We start from the raw sequence: 19884 nt of genomic DNA, 5'->3' as shown, positions 1-19884 counted from the left end.
TAGTATAAAGTTGAAAATGACATATGCAGATGCAGTAGCCCGTTCGTTGGTTATGAATCCTAAAAGCATTGGAGGGCTGTAGCTGCCCTGGCCTATGCTCTAGATATATCAAAACTTTGTTAAATTTGGAAGAAGCTGTAATAAAATAGCACCATATACTAGAAATCAACGGACTTCAATTCATTATTTCATATTAATGGTGCCACTGCCTGGAAACTGATCCCATGTTCAAAAGCAGCTACCATGAGCATTGAGTACATAACTGCAATTTAAAGAGAGATATCAAATGGCGATCTACCACATATCAGACTTGAAGAGCCGTTATATCATTCCATGATATCGTCATGGCTTAGTTTTGACAATAAGCAACACTCACAGTGGCATCAAATTGTGTCTAGATTTGAAAAGTACTAACATGGATATGAAGCTAAGCATCCATTGAAAAACCAAAGTCATTCAAGATGAGAGTAGTTGATGAGGAAAACACATCGGTAGGCCCAGTAATAACAACAGCCTTGCCGCAAAAGGAAATTATAACAAGATCAGAAGTTTGAGGACCAATTGGCAGCACTTCCAACTCTAGGCATGCCAACAGTTTCCCTCTTAGACTCTGCATCCACCGTGAAAGTTGCACCACACACCTCGCCGGAACTGTCCACCCGCGGCACTGGCTTCACCTCATTAAGGGGGTGTTCAAAACTCCTCAAGCCTCCAGAGGATGTGAAGAAGCATCCTTCGGAAAACAATATAATGGAGAAATAAGCAATCTAATAGTAATGCTCAAGAAGAAATAGCAAACTTTCCCAAAAAATACTGTAGTAGCCCAAAGTTCATGCTAATTAACACAGAAAAAACAGGAAACGAGTCCCACTTTTATAACCAATGCGATAGATTGGTATCGGGGAAGATAAAATGACTGAAACCACCCACATCCCTATATTTCTTATACTGGGGTCCTAAATCAACTTGAAACTTATTTCAAAGCTCCCATAAGTTTCTGTTATTTTATCCCAATATTCTGACATCTGGACCATTAAGAAAAGCAAAAAGATTTCTAAAGCGAATAAAAATAATTTTCATGTTCATATACCTTTAGGAAATGGTGCAAAAGATCTCCCACAGCCCTTCGTCACAATTTCGTTATCATCTGAAAGAACGAGATGGCCTTCGGAATCAGTACCCCAAAAGAATGGAACACTCCCATCAGTATCCTGCATATGACAAAGGTTAGAATTAGCTCAACTAAAGCAGATGATGATCAGTACAAAGAAAGAGATTAGAATTAGGAGGGGCCATAACATAGGAGCAGAACATTTTGGAAGAGAATTATACTCACTGCAGATAAAAATACGGCTTTTGAAGTGCTGTCATAGAGAATAAATGCATACTTCCCGTGAATATCTCTCACGACCTGATCAGCTGGATAAGGACCTCGATCTCTCAGAGTTTTGTAAGCTTCTATAACGATGACAACCTCATTCACTGTTTTGTTCAATCCATATTGTTGTTTAAGCAGAGCAACATTTTCAATGTGGCCTTGAAACAAGCAGAAAATGCCGTCCACCACCGCAAACAATCTAACAGTAGAAGATATGGAATATCAACAATTGGATTGGTGTGCCAAAAACGAAAAGAAAATCATCCGTAAAGAAGACCAAAAACTAAAAAAGTCAGTAAAAAACATAACACTGCAAAATAAGAGCCATAGCAGTCCAGCAGAAATTAACCATGTCATTCTTTCATGATATGTGAAGACACAGTGTCTCAGTGTTTTAGAATGTCCTCGTTACAAAATAGCAAACCAAGTCAACAAGACCAGTGAAAGCATGATTACAGAAATGCTTTCCGACAAGTTTGTTGATTCAAATGCTATATAGAACATTGATATAAAAATTTTATGCCATGGGAAATTCAAAAGTCCTAAAGAACTGCCAACATATTCGAATAATAAAAATGAACATAGCCAACGAGTTGAGAATCAGTCTTTTGTTTCATACCATGGCGATTATTGATACAGATGAAACTAAAGACAAAATAAAATCTTTCCACTTGGATAGTTGGATTATATGCCAATGTAAGACAGACATAAACCCAGAATATAAAAATTGATTGAATAGATATGAAGACAAAAACCACTGATGAAACAAGAGTTTGATAATCCCTTAGTAGTCGGGTTCGTGGGCAGGCACTGTTTGCCAAAAAAAAAAAAAACTCGAAAACTCACAAAGCACAAAAATCTAACAACAGCCAAATTCAAAGCAAACCCCTCAAGAACATAGTTCTTTCCTAACATTTCTTAGACACCAAAGGAAGTATTGGCAATTTCAGTCACAACCCACACTAATGGATTAGATAAGCTAACAAGATAACACCAAGATCTATGACATAATCACCAAGATCCTAGCCCAATAGCCTAAAGATCATCAAAATTCAGTCAACAAATGTATATCTGTAAAACCAAGGTCCCAAATATTCTTATTAACCGTGAAAAATGTAACTGTCATTTTGCCACTACAGATAAGAGCCATTTTTCTTTTGACAAGTCAAACAAAGACCACGCGTTCATATTAGCAAGAGAAAACAAAATAACACGCGTAATCTAAAAATCTACAAGTCAAGCAAATTTGTAAGCGATAAAAAAAGACCCAAAAAGAAGAAGAGGAAATAAATGAAAACTTGGGATGATGGGATCCTATGAAAAATCCCACCTTTTCCTCCCATTTCTCACCAACCAAACATCCGATAAGGCCAAACCCAAACGACCCACCAATCACCGAAACCGGATCATAAGGGTATTATACAATTATGTACGTAAAAACGAAAAGAATATTCTATATTTCTTGATTTTCTTCTTGTGGGCATTTTCATGTTGTGGAGGTAGATATAAGGAAATGGGTGTTGTAGTACCAACCTGGGGAGGAATGGGTTCTGTTTGTCGAGCGAGTAAGCGATGAGGCCACCGGAGCCGAGGTTGACGGTGACGGAGCCGGGGTGCACTGAGACAAAGTGCTGGGCCAAGAACCCATCTTTCAGGGCCGAGACCGAGTCCGAGTGAGGGCTCGTCAGAGCCTCGGGGCTCTTCGCCACCGATTTGTCAAACACTGCCAACATTTTCTTCTTTCTTGATCGTCGATCGAACGCACGGAGGCAGAGAAACAAGACTGGAGGATATGGAAAGTTAGAGCGACAGAGATAGTTACTTCACAGAGAGAGAGAGAGAGAGAGAGAGAGACTTTTTTGGGCTGGTTAAATAGAATTCGTTGAATGAGCAACTTTTTTGGTTCCCGATACTGCCCTTGCTTTTTGTGCGAATTGTCGCGTATAGCCTCGAAATCTTATCTGCGTAGTACTAATCCGTGAACCGGCCGTTGTATATGAAGAGTATTGTGTAGGTTTTCTTTCTTTTTTTTCTTTTTTTCTCTTTTTATTTTTTTAATTTATTTTTAAATAAATTCTTTTACGTAACATTATTAAATACAATAATATATATATATATATATATATTAATTGAAAGAGAAATGTAAAGAATCCTGTTCTTATCAATTCCAATTGCTGACAAGGATCCTAGTCCCCACCAATTGCAGGGATATAATTTGATGGCCTGAAGTTCTTCCTTGTTCTATGGCCTGAAAAATATAATTTTAATGGAGATGGAGGGCTTGAGATCACCAAAACTTCAACTTCAACCCACATTACTGACAGATTTTTGGGTGTGCTGTCCTTATAACACTTAAAACCAATGTAATGGTTGACTTAATCACATCAAAAAAGTAGAGGGTATTTTAGTCAGCTTGCCTCATGGATTTTATTATAACACAATTAGCCACAGAATTTGAGCTTTATCCCCATAATAGAAAGCTGGCGTGGCAAGTGGCGGTGGTCACATCTAGATTAATCTGAGAGATTATAGGCATTAAAAGAGGGGAAAAAAAAATAAACTAAAAAAGATTAAATGGGAGACTCACATGGGTTAAAGCGTTTAAGACATGTTTGGGTTGGGGTGATAGGGGGCGGTTAATCGCCCGCTAACCGCTTAGCAGTTTTATATTTTTTCAAAATCGCTAACTGCCTATATATATATATTTTAAAAAATCGGTTAACTGCCTAGATGGTTAGTAGATTTTACTAACTACTTAAGCAGTTATGATTAGTGGTTTTAACCAATAACCGCTAATTGTAACCGTCTTTTCACCCTTATATATTTGGGTATCATTTTCTAATCTTTCTATACTTTCTCTAGAAATCTTCTTGACGAGAAAAGGGTTCACCAGATCAAACTCTAGATGGTTTAGGGTTATAGTATTTTTTTTTTTTTTTTTCTAATTGAATAAGGAAAAAAATTTATAGGGGATGATCTTTCTCATTTGTGATCCGAATGGAACATCGTAGCACTCTTGCAATTGGAATGTGATGATTATTCTCAATGGCAATGTTCATGGCTTCTAACAAAGATGTTGAAGTGTATTTGCTTTTAGAATAGAATACTCAGTCTCTGAATTTACAAACAATTAGGTTGAATGAATGAGAACTTCAGCAATTAATTTTTTATTTTCGAAAGTGTTATATATTTTTAGGTATATCATTGGAGGTGTTAAATAAATCACCGATTGCTCTTTATATTCTTATCAGAGGGTGAGAGGAATCAATTACAAATATTATAATATTTGCTTCTCAGCAAGTGAGAAACCAAACTCACCATTTCTTTTGTGTCCTTTATGAACCATAAAGCCGCACCATCACAATCATGTCTTAATAGCCCTTTTTATCATAATCTGTTCGTTACTCCTACTAACACTACTTTTTACACTAATTTATCATTCATTTTAAACTAATTGACGTAACGTATTTTAAGTGAATTTTTTAAAAAAATATCTTAAACTTTAGGGTTTTAATTTATACAGGTTAAGCGAGTTAACCTGAAATTGACCCTTTATCAATTGTGTTTAATCAAGTTGACCCAAATTTCATTTTACTAAATCTTAATCCGTTAATTTTGTGTTAAGTTCATTGTTGAATAGAAGTTTACAACCGACTCCGCTTGATAGAAAGCTCATCAAATAAAGCTGAGCTGCTTCTGATCATAAGCTGCAATTTGGTAAGATCATCCTTGTTGGTTGATGTGCTTAGACAAGAAAAGGAAAAGAGAATGGATGTCTCAATAAATCACCAACACTTATCTGAAGTTGAAAATTATACCAAGCATTATAATTTCTTGCATTATTTATCCATGAATTGTTCCCATGACTTTCAAATCACTACTTAGATTTGGCTATGGAAGGTATGAATCAACCATTTGTTGTCAAGTGCCCTCCAATAGTTATCCAAATCATTCCACTTCATTTCAAGAGAAAAAGAAAATCACAAGTTTCAGTTTTATTATTATTTATTTCAACTAAGAATTAACTATTTAGTCAATTCCCAACACTTCAAATTCATTTTCTAAATCCACTAAAATCTGCAATTAAGACCAGCTAAATCATTTTGTTTAAAACTCAAACTGTAGTTGAGATGCAATAAATAAATAGAGTAAACTAGCACATATTGTTACACAAAAGGAACTCATCTATAAGCCTCATCAAGTTGCCATGTAGAAATTAAGATTAATCAAGCAGATCAAACTCGGTTGTATGCGACTGATTTGCTGAACAGCTGCCGTATATAGAGGACTTGTAGACCACTTAAAGCAGCCAGCAAAATGTACTCTCCGACAGTGTAGAAGACAACTCGCTTTCGTGTGCTCTCATTTGCTGAGGCAGAAACAGAGTGGTAAGTAATCTTTTTATTGATGTAATAGAGGGTGTAGATATATCCAGAAGCAGCAAAACAACAAACACACTAAAGATGTGTAGGGCCGACTAAAGAGTGGGTTGGTGATTCATCTTTGAATATTCTAGAAAGATACAATGATGCAAGCAACAAGATTATATTCATCATACAACAAACACCCTTCAAAGGGCATGCTACCAACATCCACTAGGCGAATCAATATTGCCACCCTGCTTGACCATTACTGGAAATTTATTTTTTCCTAATGTTATTGGATAGTTCGAATATTATAGCAACACTATTCCCTGGACCACAAAGGCTCCTTAAATTCTACAACTGCAACTTAAACACGATGACTCATGTAGGTTTACTTGACAGATTAACAAAAATAACACAAAAAAGAAACAAAGAAAAATATATATGTAATGATCTAACTCCAATTTTAAAGCTTATAAGTGAACTTCACATTAAATTACCATAACGGGTATCCCATTATGTGTTTTGAGAAATCCTTATTTACATTCTGGAGTCCATCTTGCGTACATCTTTGCTAAGTTGGCATGCCATCCACTTTTGTCCTTTTTAATTAAATGTGAATGGAACATGCCAACTCAGCAAAAATATACACAAGATGAATGCCATAATGCAAAGAATCATTTCTCATGCGTTTTTTATACAACCTCAAGAAAATGAATCTATCTATGTTATTAACAAATGTATGCACCGATGCTGCTATATAGATATGTATGTGTCTGTTGGTTCAAATTACACCTGGTGTAACTTTTAGTAAGGTATACTAAATTTTTATTTATTTATTTATTTATTTATTTTTATTAAATCAGTGATTTTTGGATCCTGCCATTAGATTAAATGTTCTCTCAAGACTTAGGCCCACTAAATTTCACAACAATTGAATGTAATTTACTATCAAATTTACGGACTTAATTTTTTAGTAGATTTTAAGAATACAAAAACTATAATTTTGAACACTTCATAAATAAGATAGTTATTAATATCTGATTAGCATGATAATAGTTATTAGAAAGATATCTATTCCAACAGTGGATTTAACAAGATATTGTAACAAAAAGTTATTGAGTGGTGCAACTTTTGTTAAAGAGTAATGCTAGAAAGCACATTTTTATCTCACAATATTGACGTGGTTGATGTGACAGTCCCAATCAACCCTTGGATCAGTTATTGTTAAAAAAAAAAATCCAATTGTTAATTGGGACTACCATGTAGGGGTAAACCTACCTTAGTGGTTGGGAGGTCTTTGGCAACCCCAAATTTTTTTAAAATCTTTATAAAAATATTATTTCTATGGCATGACCTCATCAATGATGCCTTTTTTACGATAGCTAGATGATTTACTTTACTACTCTTTGTATCTACATATTTATTTACTTATGTAGGTTTGGACCCCCATGTAAAAAATCTTGGTTCCACCCTTGCTGTTACGCCAACATTGTAGGATAAAAATGTAGTATGTAGCATTTCTCTTTGATAAAAATGTAGTATGTAGCATTTTTCTTTGATAAAACTATATCATGCATAACTTTAACCTACCCCATATATATCCTTACAGTAAATCACTAAAGCCGATACATTGCACTGGTGCCTATCACAAGAGATAAGCTAGATTCTGTCCATGAAATGGGCATATATCCACATTTGCCAGAAAACCACAAATGACATATTTATATCAAATCATGATCATCACTTTAACTCATGGAAAGAAAACAACTTACTGTGGCGATGCCGAGAATCACGTGCCTTCAAGTACTTCTGCTCTGCGGTAACAGACTCCAGTGCCTCTCTCAGCTCAGCAATTTTAACATTTATTGGGTTCAAATGTTCTGAAAAAGCCACCATGTTTAAGTTTAAAGGGAGAGCAAAACACATGGAGAGCATATGTCAGCCGCAAACATGTTTTTAGGTAATCAAGAGTCTATAAAAATAGCCTAAAAAATTGTTGCTTGGACTAACAGAGCCCATATTTATGAAATCTATTTCTTATAACAATTCAGATATGAATATATGTAGATGATCAAAGAATATCAGAATATGCTAATAAAAACGTATTGATAGAGATTTTAACAAACCATCTTTGGCGAGGTCGTGCTCATTGGGAATATGACCAACATGTATGTAGAAGGAAACTGTCTCTGGGGTCGAGTAAGGATTATGAAAACAGAATTTGTACATTCCACTTCGTGGGGCCTTGAACTCAAACTTGTCACCAGATTTTCCCTTCAAACTATGCACCATATTACCCGCAGGAGATGTCACCTGAACAAAATCCCATTATTTTTCTCTTCTTGTGATAAGTAATTGACCCCAGTGGGAGGGGGAAGGGGGATTCAAAATCCCATAATTAGGATGCACAAACCTCTGATTCGAGAGTAGATATAAAAACTATTTGCAACTTCAAGCAATGTAATTTGGATAACTGATGCAAGATGAACAGAAAATGGCTTCTAATTTATAATATCACATAGTCAAGAGTTTTCATGCACACAGGGACGGGCTTTTAGAAGGCCCTAGAAAATCCTTCTAATGAATAGGCCTTACACGACTAAAAAAGTTAATATTTTGATATAACTCTTTCTTAAATAGATTTACAACAAAAGACCAACATATTACAGACGAGAAGAGAGCTAAGGTCATCTCTTATTATTCCAATTGCAAGATGTAAAGTGATAAAACTAGGATAGACGAGAATATTCAATAAAATTGGCTATTAGCTATCATAACCTGATGCTTTTTTCCATACCTTTGCTTCTTCCTTCCTAGAATTATGGTTACAACTCTTTTTACTTCACCCCACCCCAACCCCACCACCCCGCCTTTTTTTTATTTTTTTATTTCTATCATATTGTTAAGTAATTCATGAGTGAGCAAAACATCATTCAGAATTCTACTATCAGCAGAAGTTTTTTCATCATTGAAACTTTACAAGCAGATCCACTGAGTGAAGAAAAATTTACCAAGTATTCAAACATTATGATATAGTTCCAATCAAGCATTATACGATATTTGAGCGCCAGACTAAGAATAAAAACGTTAATCTTGGATTTGCAGCCAATAGCTGGCAAATAATGAGTCTAAAGTCTAAACCAAAGCTTCAAACTAAAGACTCAAAATACAGATGACCCTTTCTTCTATTTAAACTAAACCTATAAGTTTGCTTCAACAAATATATCATAGCACCCAAATCCTTGAAATTCTAAAAGACAAGCCTCACGTAAACAGCACCAACACCAAAATTACATGCCCATATCAATGTACAGGTAAATTTCCAACATCATCGACTCTGCACAACAAATCAAACCGAAAGACATGGAATAAAATTTTAATTTTTTTTTTTTAAAAAATACCGAATTGTGTCCGATTTCCGAATTTTAAGAAAACCTATACATAACGTGAATTTCCCCCGTTTTCCCACAATTTTCTCATCAATCAAACAGACCCACCACACCATTTCTCTTTCAAAAGACATCACCTTTTCAAATCGAAACAAATCAACAATCAAAAACCATTCAACCAATTATAAAACAAGACAACCCCCGAAGAACAAAAACCCTGTCACAGAGAAAGATCCAATCAAAACCCAAATCGCTTACGGTGAAATCGATGCCGGGGTGATCGGAGGCCCAGAAGATGTCGTGGTCAACGACCACGAAATTGCCAGAGACCGAGTCGCCCTCGTAGAGCACGTACTCGTACACGCATTCGACGTCGTTTACGGTCACCGAAAGGGACGAGATTCTACCGACCAAGCTCAACAGCAACAGAACAATTATTGACGCACACATCCTTTCGCTTCTCTGTCTTTGCCTCCTCTCCATGGTTTTTGTTTCACCTCTAATTTTGTTTATTTGTAGTATGTTTTTCTTTTAGGTTTCAGACTTCTTGGATTGGACTGAGATATGGAAAGCTTAAGGTACGAGGAGGGGAGGGGAGACACCTGGTTTTGGTTTTGGTTTTGGTTTTTCACACTGGGGGCGTTACTGGTTGATACACGTCGATACGGCACCGTTTTTTCCGAGTCCAAGAATCTTGAACGACACCGTTTTAATTTTTTTTCTCCCCCAAGCATGAATGAGATCCGTACAATGTATAAGATATTTTACCGTATATTAATATAGTTCTTTGGATTTGAGAATTTTTTTTATTTTTTATTTTTTTAGAATCTCTAAAAGTTAGACCGGGCAAAGGCAGAGTGGCCATTTGAAACTTTTTTTAATAAAAAAAAAAATTAGGAACAATCATGATGGTTGCTTGTCTTCAATAACATGGCCCTACCTCGGCCTATTCCATGCTGACATACATGAATTTGGTTACTGGTTAGAAATAAAATATTTATAGATCCCATGCCTCAAGGTGATTGTGGACAAATTACAATTGAACTGCAATTAGTAAATCCTCTTTCTATCACAACTCATGCCATGATGACAACTAGGGGTGGAATCACGTCGTACAAATTATTTAGCGGTTTGAAACTGTAACAAAAATTAATTGATGTGAAAAAAAAAAAAAAATAAGTAAAAATGTTAGGTATGAAAATTTTTTGTGTGGTAGTATTTTTTTTTTTTTAAATAATAGTAAAAAGTGATTGATACGACGTAAAAAATAAGAATGTTGAGAGTTATAATTTTTATTTTATAAATAGTAACTTGCTCTTACCACCAAACGCAGCCTAAACCTTTCACCCCGCCAATCTAGTCCTTCTAAAGACGTACCATTTTTTTTTTTTTATCCTTGCTTTCTCTATTTAGGAATCATGCTGAAAAAGATAAACAAAGCCTATCCTGATGAGTTAAAAGGAACCGTGGAGCCAGCTCTATTTCAATTAAGATTGAAGCTCATTTTAGTTGAGTTGAGTTGTTTAATTCTTTTCATGAATAATGTTACCATGATAAATATGGGAAAGGGAATCTTCACAAAAAAAAAAAAAAAAACATGTGTGTGATTAATGAATTTTATCCTCGCCTTACCAGCAACATGCATGTTGAGAACCTTAGTGCATTCTTATGGAACAATTTCTCTTCTGTTCTAAAATGAAATGCGTTTGTATGTTGATTCATTTCCAGGGATCAAAGAAGAGAATCCTAAAGACTTCCTCGTACCGCCTAGAACTAGAAAGACAAGCATTTTCCAATGAAACACTTGTGCCGGCTGAATTTACCCGCTTCTTGCGTGTGTTGGGCGGCGGCTTCTCTCAGATTTTGTGTCCAATGAAAGGCCAACCAATATGTTTTTTTAAAGATGAAAGGTCAGTCAAGTTTGACTTGGCAGCCACCTTATTGATTCGGTAAAAATAAAACAATTTGGTTTGGACTTTCCTTCCCTTGCAGGGGAACCTATTTAAGTGTACCAAGGATGCTGGCACGAGCATCTTCAACGAGCTAGGCAGTGCTTAATTCAGAATAATGGAGGAGAAGCAGCAGAACCAAATCCCTAGAGTGAAACTGGGCAGTCAGGGATTGGAGGTGAGTTTTTTTTTTTTAATCACTTCCTTCTTTCCTACCATTTTAGATACGATCATTTTTGCTAGATGGGTAATTGGGTATTCTTCATTTCAACACCTGTAACTGCAATTTGATTGATGCTTATTTCCTTCTTGGGCTTTCTAGTTTCGTCAATAGCTGTTTGATAAACTTTTATCCGGTCATTATATATTTGATTGAATAACAATAAGTTTCTACTATAGTCTGTAAAAATTGCTTCTTTGTTGGGATCCTGCTGAGCAGGTTTCTGAATTGGGATTTGGATGCGCGGGACTATCCGGAGCATATAACGCTCCTCTTTCTCATGAAGCTGGATGTTCAGTTATTAAGGAAGCATTCGATAGGGGCATTACTTTCTTTGATACATCAGATTTCTATGGGCATAATCATGATAATGAAATCATGCTTGGCAAGGTAATCTTTTGTGTTTATTATGAAGTTTGATTGTGAGTTACGCAAATGACCATGTTGTTTAATCATTTAATTAAATGATTCTCAGGCTTTGAAGCAGCTTCCTCGAGAAAAAATTCAACTGGCTACAAAATTTGGGGTGTTCAGGTTACAAGGGGGTCAATATGGCGTAAGGGGAACCCCTGAATATGTACGAGAATGCTGTGAAGCCAGTCTTAAGCGGCTTGACGTGGACTACATTGATATTTACTATTCACATCGCATTGACGTGAAAGTCCCAATTGAGGATACTGTAAGCATCAAAACACTTTTTCCTAATTTTTTCCTATTATGCCACTTCCAATCCATTACCTTAATGTACAAGATAACATTCAATTTTGATTGCTATTTTTGTCTGGATTATGCAAGGAAGATGGGGGAGCTTAAGAAGCTGGTTGATGAAGGAAAGATAAAATATATTGGGTTATCTGAAGCTAGTGTTGACACAATAAGGAGAGCCCATGCAGTTCATCCCATCACTGCCGTACAAATGGAGTATTCCCTTTGGAGCCGTGATATTGAAGATGAGATTATTCCACTTTGCCGGTTGGTAAATATTAGCTAGATCCAGTGTTTACATTATTAAACAAAATTTGTAAGTTTATATGTATAGGTCAAATTGTTGCCTTCAAGATCATAATATTCTTCTGGATTAGCTACATGTAGAGTATTACAAATCTGACTAAAGAAAATTATGATGTTATTTGTTCATCAAGTTGCCACCTTTTTACTTGCAGGGAGCTTGGTATTGGAATAGTTGCTTACAGCCCTCTTGGTCGTGGGTTCTTTGGTGGGAAGGCTGTTCTTGAGAGCTTGTCCACTGAGAGTATTTTGGTATGTAGATGCAAATGAATTAATCTTTAATTTCTATTCTTATGAAATCGGTTTGTTGTGTATACAGTATGCTGCAAATGAATAGTAAATTTTCTGCTTTTATGGAATCAGTTTGTCATGTACACATAGATACATTAATCATTATGGTACCATATTTTGATATTGGGGGAGTTAGCTTATTAGGCAAGGCATTATGGTTCTAAAGCGAACTTTAATTGGTTAATCCGATTAGTTCATCGATGGTTGGTAATTTTAAAAAACCTCATGAGTTGACTTGGTTCTATTGATTGCATCTTTTGGTGTGCCTGATTATTCTTTGCCTCGGGATCAAATTAGTTACCAGGCAATAAAAATTGTAACGGGCATACTGGAAGTTATTCTTGTAATAGGAATATAGGATCACCTTTGGTAGAGTTATTACACGGAAGTGCTAGTGTTGGACAATCCACTAAGCCTTGCACTACCTATCTAGACCCTCTAAGACAGAATATTGTTGAGTAAATCAGTTCTTTGATCATTGGAATGTGCTTTTATAACTCATATTCATCATGTTCTTGTCACAGCCTATGTTTCCGAGGTTCATGGGGGAGAATTTAGAGAAGAACAAAAGTCTTTATAACAAACTTGCCAACCTGGCTGAAAAGCATGCCTGCACTACTCCTCAATTAGCTCTGGCATGGCTTCTCCATCAGGGTGACAATATTGTCCCAATCCCTGGTATAATTGACTCTCTCTTTAATCATTTCCATCTTATTCATACGATTGGGTTATTTAGTTTCTGCTTGTTTGTTTACCTTAATAGTAATTTTCTTCGTTACCATGCATACTGAAATCCTAGTCACCATTCCTCTGGTTTGATGTATTTCTGTTCTTAATATATTCATGTCAGAGAAACTACAATTTCTTTTTTGTCAACCTGTGTCTATATGTTGTATCAGCTTGATTGATAAACATGGCGTTTAAGCAGGTTGTGAGATGTTTTATCAGATGGATGGTTCTTATTTTTCTTGTTGATATCTTCAGGTACAACGAAAGTTAAGAACCTTGATAACAACATTGGTTCCTTGGCTGTAAAGCTGTCTGAAGATGATCTTAAGGAAATTTGTGATGCCGTGCACATTGATGAAGTTGTTGGCGAACGGGAAAATGCCGCTCGTTCTGAACTTACTTGGAAGTTTGCAAATACCCCATCAAGGTAATTGCAAATTACTATAGAAACAGACCAAGTGTGATTCTTCTAAAACAAAATATGTCCGTTTCTAATATTTTTCTCTATTTATTTTGTTTGTGCAGGAATAATGCAGAAATGGATACATAATATAAAGACTATCCTGATGAGTGAAAAGGAACCATGAAGCCTACTGAAATTTACTTGAGCTTTATTATTTGTTTAGTTGAGTTGAGTTGTTGTTGGGAACTTCAGAGCATCTTTGTGGAACAATTTCTTGTGTGTAAAAATAAAATTTGGTGTATTGATTCAGTTGCTATTTTGAAATTAATGCATATTGCTAGCCTCTCCCCGAAACTTCTATAAGCAGAAATTAATGTTAGCCATTTTAAGTATACAAGTTTAGCTTCAACCGTGCTTAGGAATTAATAGAAATGATACAAAAGGTCAGAGCTCTATGAATGACTTGCTTTACTCCCAAGCAATGTCAAAGGAAGCACCTGAAGCTAGTCCGTTCCAGGGCGAGAACCAGAATTTCTTATTAGAGGGTGCCAAAGCATGAATAGACCAACCTTAATTTTAATAGGGCGGTCTAATTGTTAAGTCTATATATAATAGGTGAAAGGGAGCATCGGGATTAACACGTTTATTAAAGGGTCAAGCGGGTTGACCCATTTATGATCTGAATTCGTTAATGTTAAATTCTAATCCTCTAATTTCGTGTTAGATATACATATTGTGTCAAAAATCGCTAGGTCCACTCTCAACAAGAGTTTTTTTTTTTTTAGTCAAATAAGAAAAATGTTACAAGATGTGGGTCTTTTTCATTTTTGATCCGAATGGAAAAGAGAATGAAAAACTGGTTGGGAATGCTTTCGAACACAAAGTTAGAAGCGGCCCATCGAACTACATAAGGTGCACAATAAAATGCACTGTATATAAGGCAATTAACACAGGAAAATGAAAAAAAGTAAAAATACAGCCTTGGAATGCTAGTAGCACAGCATGAGCTTCGCCAAATGCAGTAGAAGACGAGATATACGTGGTCACAGTATGGATAATTTTAACCACAATAGCAACACACAACACCAAAACAAGCATTGAAGAATATTGAAATAGAGCAAAAAACAGAGTCTCCACCCAAAGATAGTACATCACGAAAGCAGGGAGATTAAATTTAAAGCCTGCACAAAATAACAAGACAATAAAGACAATAACAAAAAAACTACAGCAAGCTCCAACAGTAGGGACTCTGGAGCAAGGAGGACGGAGAAGGTCGGCGGTGGAGTAGGGGACGGACCGGGGCGTGAGTGGCTGATGGTGGATCGGAATGATCATATTTAGCGTAGCTTTAAGTTTTAAATATGGAAAGAGTTGTTTCATTCAAATTAAAAAATTGTATTAATCTCTACAGAAAATTTTTCTATAATAAGGTGAAAGGGAGAATCGGGATTAACATGTTTATTAAAGGGTCAAGCGGGTTGACCCATTTATGACATGAATTTGTTAATACTAAATTTTAATTCTCTAATTTCGTGTCAAGTTTATGCATCGTGCCAACCCTCAATAAGAGTGAAACTATCTAATGAAAGTAGGTGGGTGGGTGCAGGGGTGGACCTACATACACTATTGGGAGGGACGAGTGTCCCCCCAAACGTTTTTAAAACTCCACTACTACTCTTTATATTTAATTTTTTGTTTCTCCAAATTACTATTTCGTCCCCTGAAGGTCTTTTTTTTGCTTATTATATTAGGAACAGGGCTGCACTTCTTTGCTTATTATATTAGATTTATCCACTAGGGACAAGGCTGCACTTCTTATGTAGTGTGAAAAGTAGTTGTCTTTTGCTTATTATATTTGAATAAGACGTGCAGTTTCAAAAGACTCTAAAAAATAGTAACTTAAAGGGCTTCTCCAGCCTTCTTGTTTATTTTATTTTTCTATTAATAATAATAAAATTGTTAGTTAAGAGGGGAAAAACTTTTTTTTCATGCCTTAAAAGTTTTATAATAATAATAAAAAAAACCTTTATATTTTATCTTTTTGTTATGAACCAAATTTATTTCGTAGGCAAATTTAGCACAAAATTGGGAATTGGGGATTATATATATTTTTTATGAGATAGACCCTTCAAAATTAGTTTTTTTTTTTTTTTTTTCGTCCCCCTTGCTCAAACTTCTGGTTTCGCGGCTGGGTGGGTGGTTACTATCAAGTGGGTGGGGGTGGGAGCATAAGAACGTATGTGAAGTCAACAGTATTGTGAAAAGTTGAAGCTTTCAACTTAGCTGTGGTATCTTGAGAATGGAGAAGAAGCCCCATATCCAAATTCCAAGAGTGAGACTTGGAAGTGAGGGGCTGGAGGTAAGATTCGTCTTCTCTTCCACCCATTTGGATTATCAATTGTAGATGGATTGGTTTATAAGAATTGCTTTTGAGTTTTGAGTTTGTGGCGTTAGGATATATACACCAGAAAAGTAGGATATGTGAACCATCTGCAATTGTAGATTTGTAGTCCTACTTCAGCTTTAAAATTCCAGTTCCTTGAGGTCCGCTACAGAAATCCAAATTTTGGTCCTTAGACATAGGAAATCATGTCTTCTTTTTCCATCTTGTTGTCCTTCCTGACCTTCTTTGATCAAGTTCATCCTTTAACTGGTTTTCCAGAAGCTAGAAGGGTCAAGCATTTATAAAATTTTGATTTTTTTAATTTTTTTTAATTTCATGTCCAATTAAGTCTTGAGCTAAGAGCTGAATTTCTTTCCAAAGAGAAAGGAAAGAATAGCCTTAAAGATGTATGTTGATTACTGGGCGGTAAACCAAGAATGGTCTTTGTAAGGCGTTTTGCCCAATTAGTCAATAGACCCAAACTTTGATCAAGGAGGACTCAGTTAGTGTTGGTAACTCTACTGTCCAGACAGAATGCATTGGGCAAAATGATTTTTTATTTTATTTTTATTGAATACATTATCTGAAAAAGTAGCTTATTGGTATTACAAGTTTGTAAGTCTGACCAGGAATTAAGATTTTGTTGAGCATGAATTTTGACAGGGAACATTTATGCAGATTTACATCGTAATAGTTTTTTTTGATTATATGAGCTTCATAATAGCATCTTCATCTTTAAGAAGCAGAGAATCCAGCAATGGTATTGTTGAATCAAACACACCTTGGGGACTACATGGAGACCCAAATCATTGGGTTGCTGACTTCCTTCATTAATTAGTTTTACTTGCATGAAACTGCTTCATTTTTCTGGCTGCAGGTTTCTAGATTGGGCTTTGGATGCGGGGGACTTTCCGGAATACTTAATGCTCCTTTGTCGCATGAAGCTGGATGCTCCGTTATAAAGGAAGCTTTTTGTAGGGGTATAACCTTCTTTGATACAGCAGATTTTTACGGACATGATCACGATAACGAGATCATGATTGGAAAGGTACTTTTACTCTCTAAAACTTTTGAAATGTTGATTGTATGTATATGTTTGTTTAGTTGAGATTTGCATCCAATGGACAAAATAACCTTAGGAACATCTACATTCTGATATTAATGGACAAAGTTAATTATCTCGTCTTTTTTAGGCTCTGAAGCAGCTTCCTCGAGAACAAATTCAATTAGCTACAAAATTCGGTATGACCATTTCAGGGGAGGGTCAATGGGGTGTCAAGGGTACCCCTGAGTATATACGGAAATGCTGTGAAGCTAGTCTTAAGTATCTCGATGTGGACTATATTGATCTGTACTATCAGCACCGTGTGGACATTTCAGTGCCAATAGAGGATACTGTGAGTATCATGAGATATTGTCCTTTTAAATTTATACCAAACTTTTCAGATATTTCAATCTACTGCACTGCCATAATCTTTGCTTGATTTATAACTTTGGCAAGGTAGATGGAGGAGCTCAAGAAGCTGGTGGAGGAAGGAAAGATCAAATACATTGGGCTATCAGAAGCTAGTGTAGACACAATAAGAAGAGCTCATGCAGTTCATCCCATCACTGCCTTACAAATGGAGTATTCTCTATGGACCCGTGAAATCGAAGACGAGATAATCCCACTTTGCAGGTTTATTTGATATCTAGCTCTGATGTTTGCATTTCAAAGCCAATCATTGATAATTTAAAATAGCTGAAAACTTTGTCTTCATGTTCTTTGAATTGGTTATGAATCAGAGAGCTTGAAAAGAATAGAACATCATGATATTTTCACAGCATCATTAAATGTTATTGTTAATCTCAGAGAGCTTGGTATTGGAATAGTTGCTTACAGCCCTCTTGGTCGTGGGTTCTTTGGTGGGAAGGCTGTTCTTGAGAGCTTGTCCACTGAGAGTATTTTGGTATGCAGCTGCAAATGAATTAAGCATTAATTTCTATTCTTATGGAATCGGTTTGTTGTGTATACAGTATGCTGCAAATGAATAGTAAATTTTCTGCTTTTATGGAATCAGTTTGTCATGTACACATAGAGACATTAATCATTATGGTACCATATTTTGATATTGGGGGAGTTAGCTTATTAGGCAAGGCACTATGGTTCTAAGCGAACTTTAGTTGGTTAATCCGATTAGTTCATCAATGGTTGGTAATTTTAAAAAACCTCATGAATTGACTTGGCTCTATTGATTGCATCGTTTGGTGTGCCTAGTTATTCTTTGCCTTGGGATCAAATTGGTTATTAGGCAGTAAAAATTGTAATGGGCGTACTGGAAGCTATTCATAGGATCGCCTTTGGTAAAGTTATTACACGGAAGTGCCAGTGTAGGACAATCCACTAAACCTTACACTACCTATCTAGCCCCTCTAAGACAGAATATTGTTGAGTAAATCAGCTCTTTGATCACTGGAATGTGCTTTTATAACTCATATTCATGTTCTTGTCACAGCCTATGTTTCCGAGGTTCACGGGGGAGAATTTAGAGAAGAACAAAAGTCTTTATAACAAACTTGCCAACCTGGCTTCAAAGCATGCCTGCACTACCCCTCAGCTAGCTCTGGCTTGGCTTGTCCATCAGGGAGACGATATAATCCCTATCCCTGGTATATTAGACTCTTAATCTCTTTTGATATCTTCACATTTACATGATCAAACTCTTTATGTAGAGCTGCTTGTTCACTTTAATCAATGCTTTTCTTATTTCCATGAAAAACGAAATTCTACAGCTTGGGAACTTGGATATCATTTCTATTCACAATCCTTCACTGACATGTCCTGTTTCATGAACTTGGAGTAGAGCATTATGTGAAAGTTACTGATTGGATGATTTACAGGGACAACTAAGGTTCATAATCTTGATAACAACATCGGTTCCTTGGCATTGAAGCTTACACAAGAGGATTTGAAAGAAATTTGTGATGCTGTGCCCATCAATGAAGTGGCTGGTGAAAGAGAGATGGCCTTGTTAGCTCAGTATTCCTGGAAGGTTGCAAATACCCCATCAAAGTAAAGAGCAAACCTTTGAAGTTGTTGAAATGTCCATGTTGTTTGTTGAGGAATAATGAAGCAATTTATGATATCTTGCTGCTATGTGGTGGGAGAAATGTAGCATCGTCATATAGTGATGAGAGCCATAGTTGTTGGTTATATATATATATTAGCCCAAAACTCATCTCGAAGAATAAGTATATGAATGCAAATGCTTAGAAAATTACTTGTTTTATATAACTTAAAAATATACCTATCCACTCTTTATTTTTAAAGTGAAATAAAATGTCATTTTGTGTGTTTATTTTGCATTAGGCCTTGTTGTCAAGATTTGGGCTTTCATTTTAATTGTTAAAATGAACGGCCCATAAAAAGGTACTGTCTTTGCCAAGAGAAAAGTACTATCACATATTTTTCTTTCCTAAATTTTTGAAGTGACATATTTTTTTTATGCATCTCTCCTTAGCGTTAACACCATGAATAGTTATGAGAGTAATGTTATATATCATACTTTTATTCTATTATGTTGGATATCATACTTTTATTCTATTATGTTGGCATGACAGAGTTTAGTAGTCATTAGATATATATATTTTTAATAATAGATGATCAAAGGGTTACTATACCCTACCGCGTGTGCACAATAGAATATAAGTGAGATAAAAGCGTTGTTTATAGCATGCTAATCTTTCTCTAGGAGAAATGTTATATTACCAACTCTTATTTTACTTTA

At 35.7% G+C, this 19884-nt stretch overlaps 4 protein-coding genes across 5 annotated transcripts; 2 read left to right on the top strand and 2 right to left on the bottom strand.

Moving 5' to 3' along the window:
- Positions 1-156: 156 nt before the first annotated feature.
- On the bottom strand, positions 157-3224 carry LOC132179266 (stem-specific protein TSJT1-like). The gene is made up of 4 exons (XM_059591957.1): positions 2912-3224; positions 1337-1577; positions 1091-1211; positions 157-733 (listed from the first exon to the last, which is right to left on the bottom strand). Exons 1-4 carry the CDS (start codon positions 3109-3111, stop codon positions 543-545), a joined length of 753 nt encoding a protein of 250 aa, XP_059447940.1. The 5' UTR covers positions 3112-3224; the 3' UTR covers positions 157-542.
- Positions 3225-5431: 2207 nt separating this feature from the next.
- On the bottom strand, positions 5432-9752 carry LOC132179961 (transmembrane emp24 domain-containing protein p24beta3). Its single transcript, XM_059592787.1, has 4 exons — positions 9393-9752; positions 7872-8058; positions 7518-7625; positions 5432-5747 (listed from the first exon to the last, which is right to left on the bottom strand). Exons 1-4 carry the CDS (start codon positions 9615-9617, stop codon positions 5614-5616), a joined length of 654 nt encoding a protein of 217 aa, XP_059448770.1. The 5' UTR covers positions 9618-9752; the 3' UTR covers positions 5432-5613.
- A 1357-nt stretch (positions 9753-11109) lies between these two features.
- LOC132177724 (perakine reductase-like) lies at positions 11110-14058 on the top strand. 2 transcript variants are annotated; one of them, XM_059590164.1, is made up of 8 exons: positions 11110-11261; positions 11523-11693; positions 11779-11982; positions 12103-12275; positions 12467-12563; positions 13127-13280; positions 13587-13758; positions 13857-14058. In XM_059590164.1, exons 1-8 carry the CDS (start codon positions 11202-11204, stop codon positions 13879-13881), a joined length of 1056 nt encoding a protein of 351 aa, XP_059446147.1. In that variant the 5' UTR covers positions 11110-11201; the 3' UTR covers positions 13882-14058. The 2 variants fall into 2 exon arrangements, with proteins under 2 accessions (XP_059446147.1, XP_059446146.1); XM_059590163.1 differs by having other exon boundaries at positions 11779-12275.
- Positions 14059-15920: 1862 nt separating this feature from the next.
- On the top strand, positions 15921-19453 carry LOC132177723 (perakine reductase-like). The gene is made up of 7 exons (XM_059590162.1): positions 15921-16093; positions 16995-17165; positions 17311-17514; positions 17623-17795; positions 17970-18066; positions 18613-18766; positions 18998-19453. Exons 1-7 carry the CDS (start codon positions 16034-16036, stop codon positions 19171-19173), a joined length of 1035 nt encoding a protein of 344 aa, XP_059446145.1. The 5' UTR covers positions 15921-16033; the 3' UTR covers positions 19174-19453.
- Positions 19454-19884: the final 431 nt, after the last annotated feature.

The sequence above is a fragment of the Corylus avellana genome, chromosome ca4, assembly GCF_901000735.1.
Source record: "Corylus avellana chromosome ca4, CavTom2PMs-1.0".
In the NCBI taxonomy this organism is placed as follows: Eukaryota; Viridiplantae; Streptophyta; class Magnoliopsida; order Fagales; family Betulaceae; genus Corylus; species Corylus avellana.
This window is presented reverse-complemented; position numbering and strand designations above follow the sequence as displayed.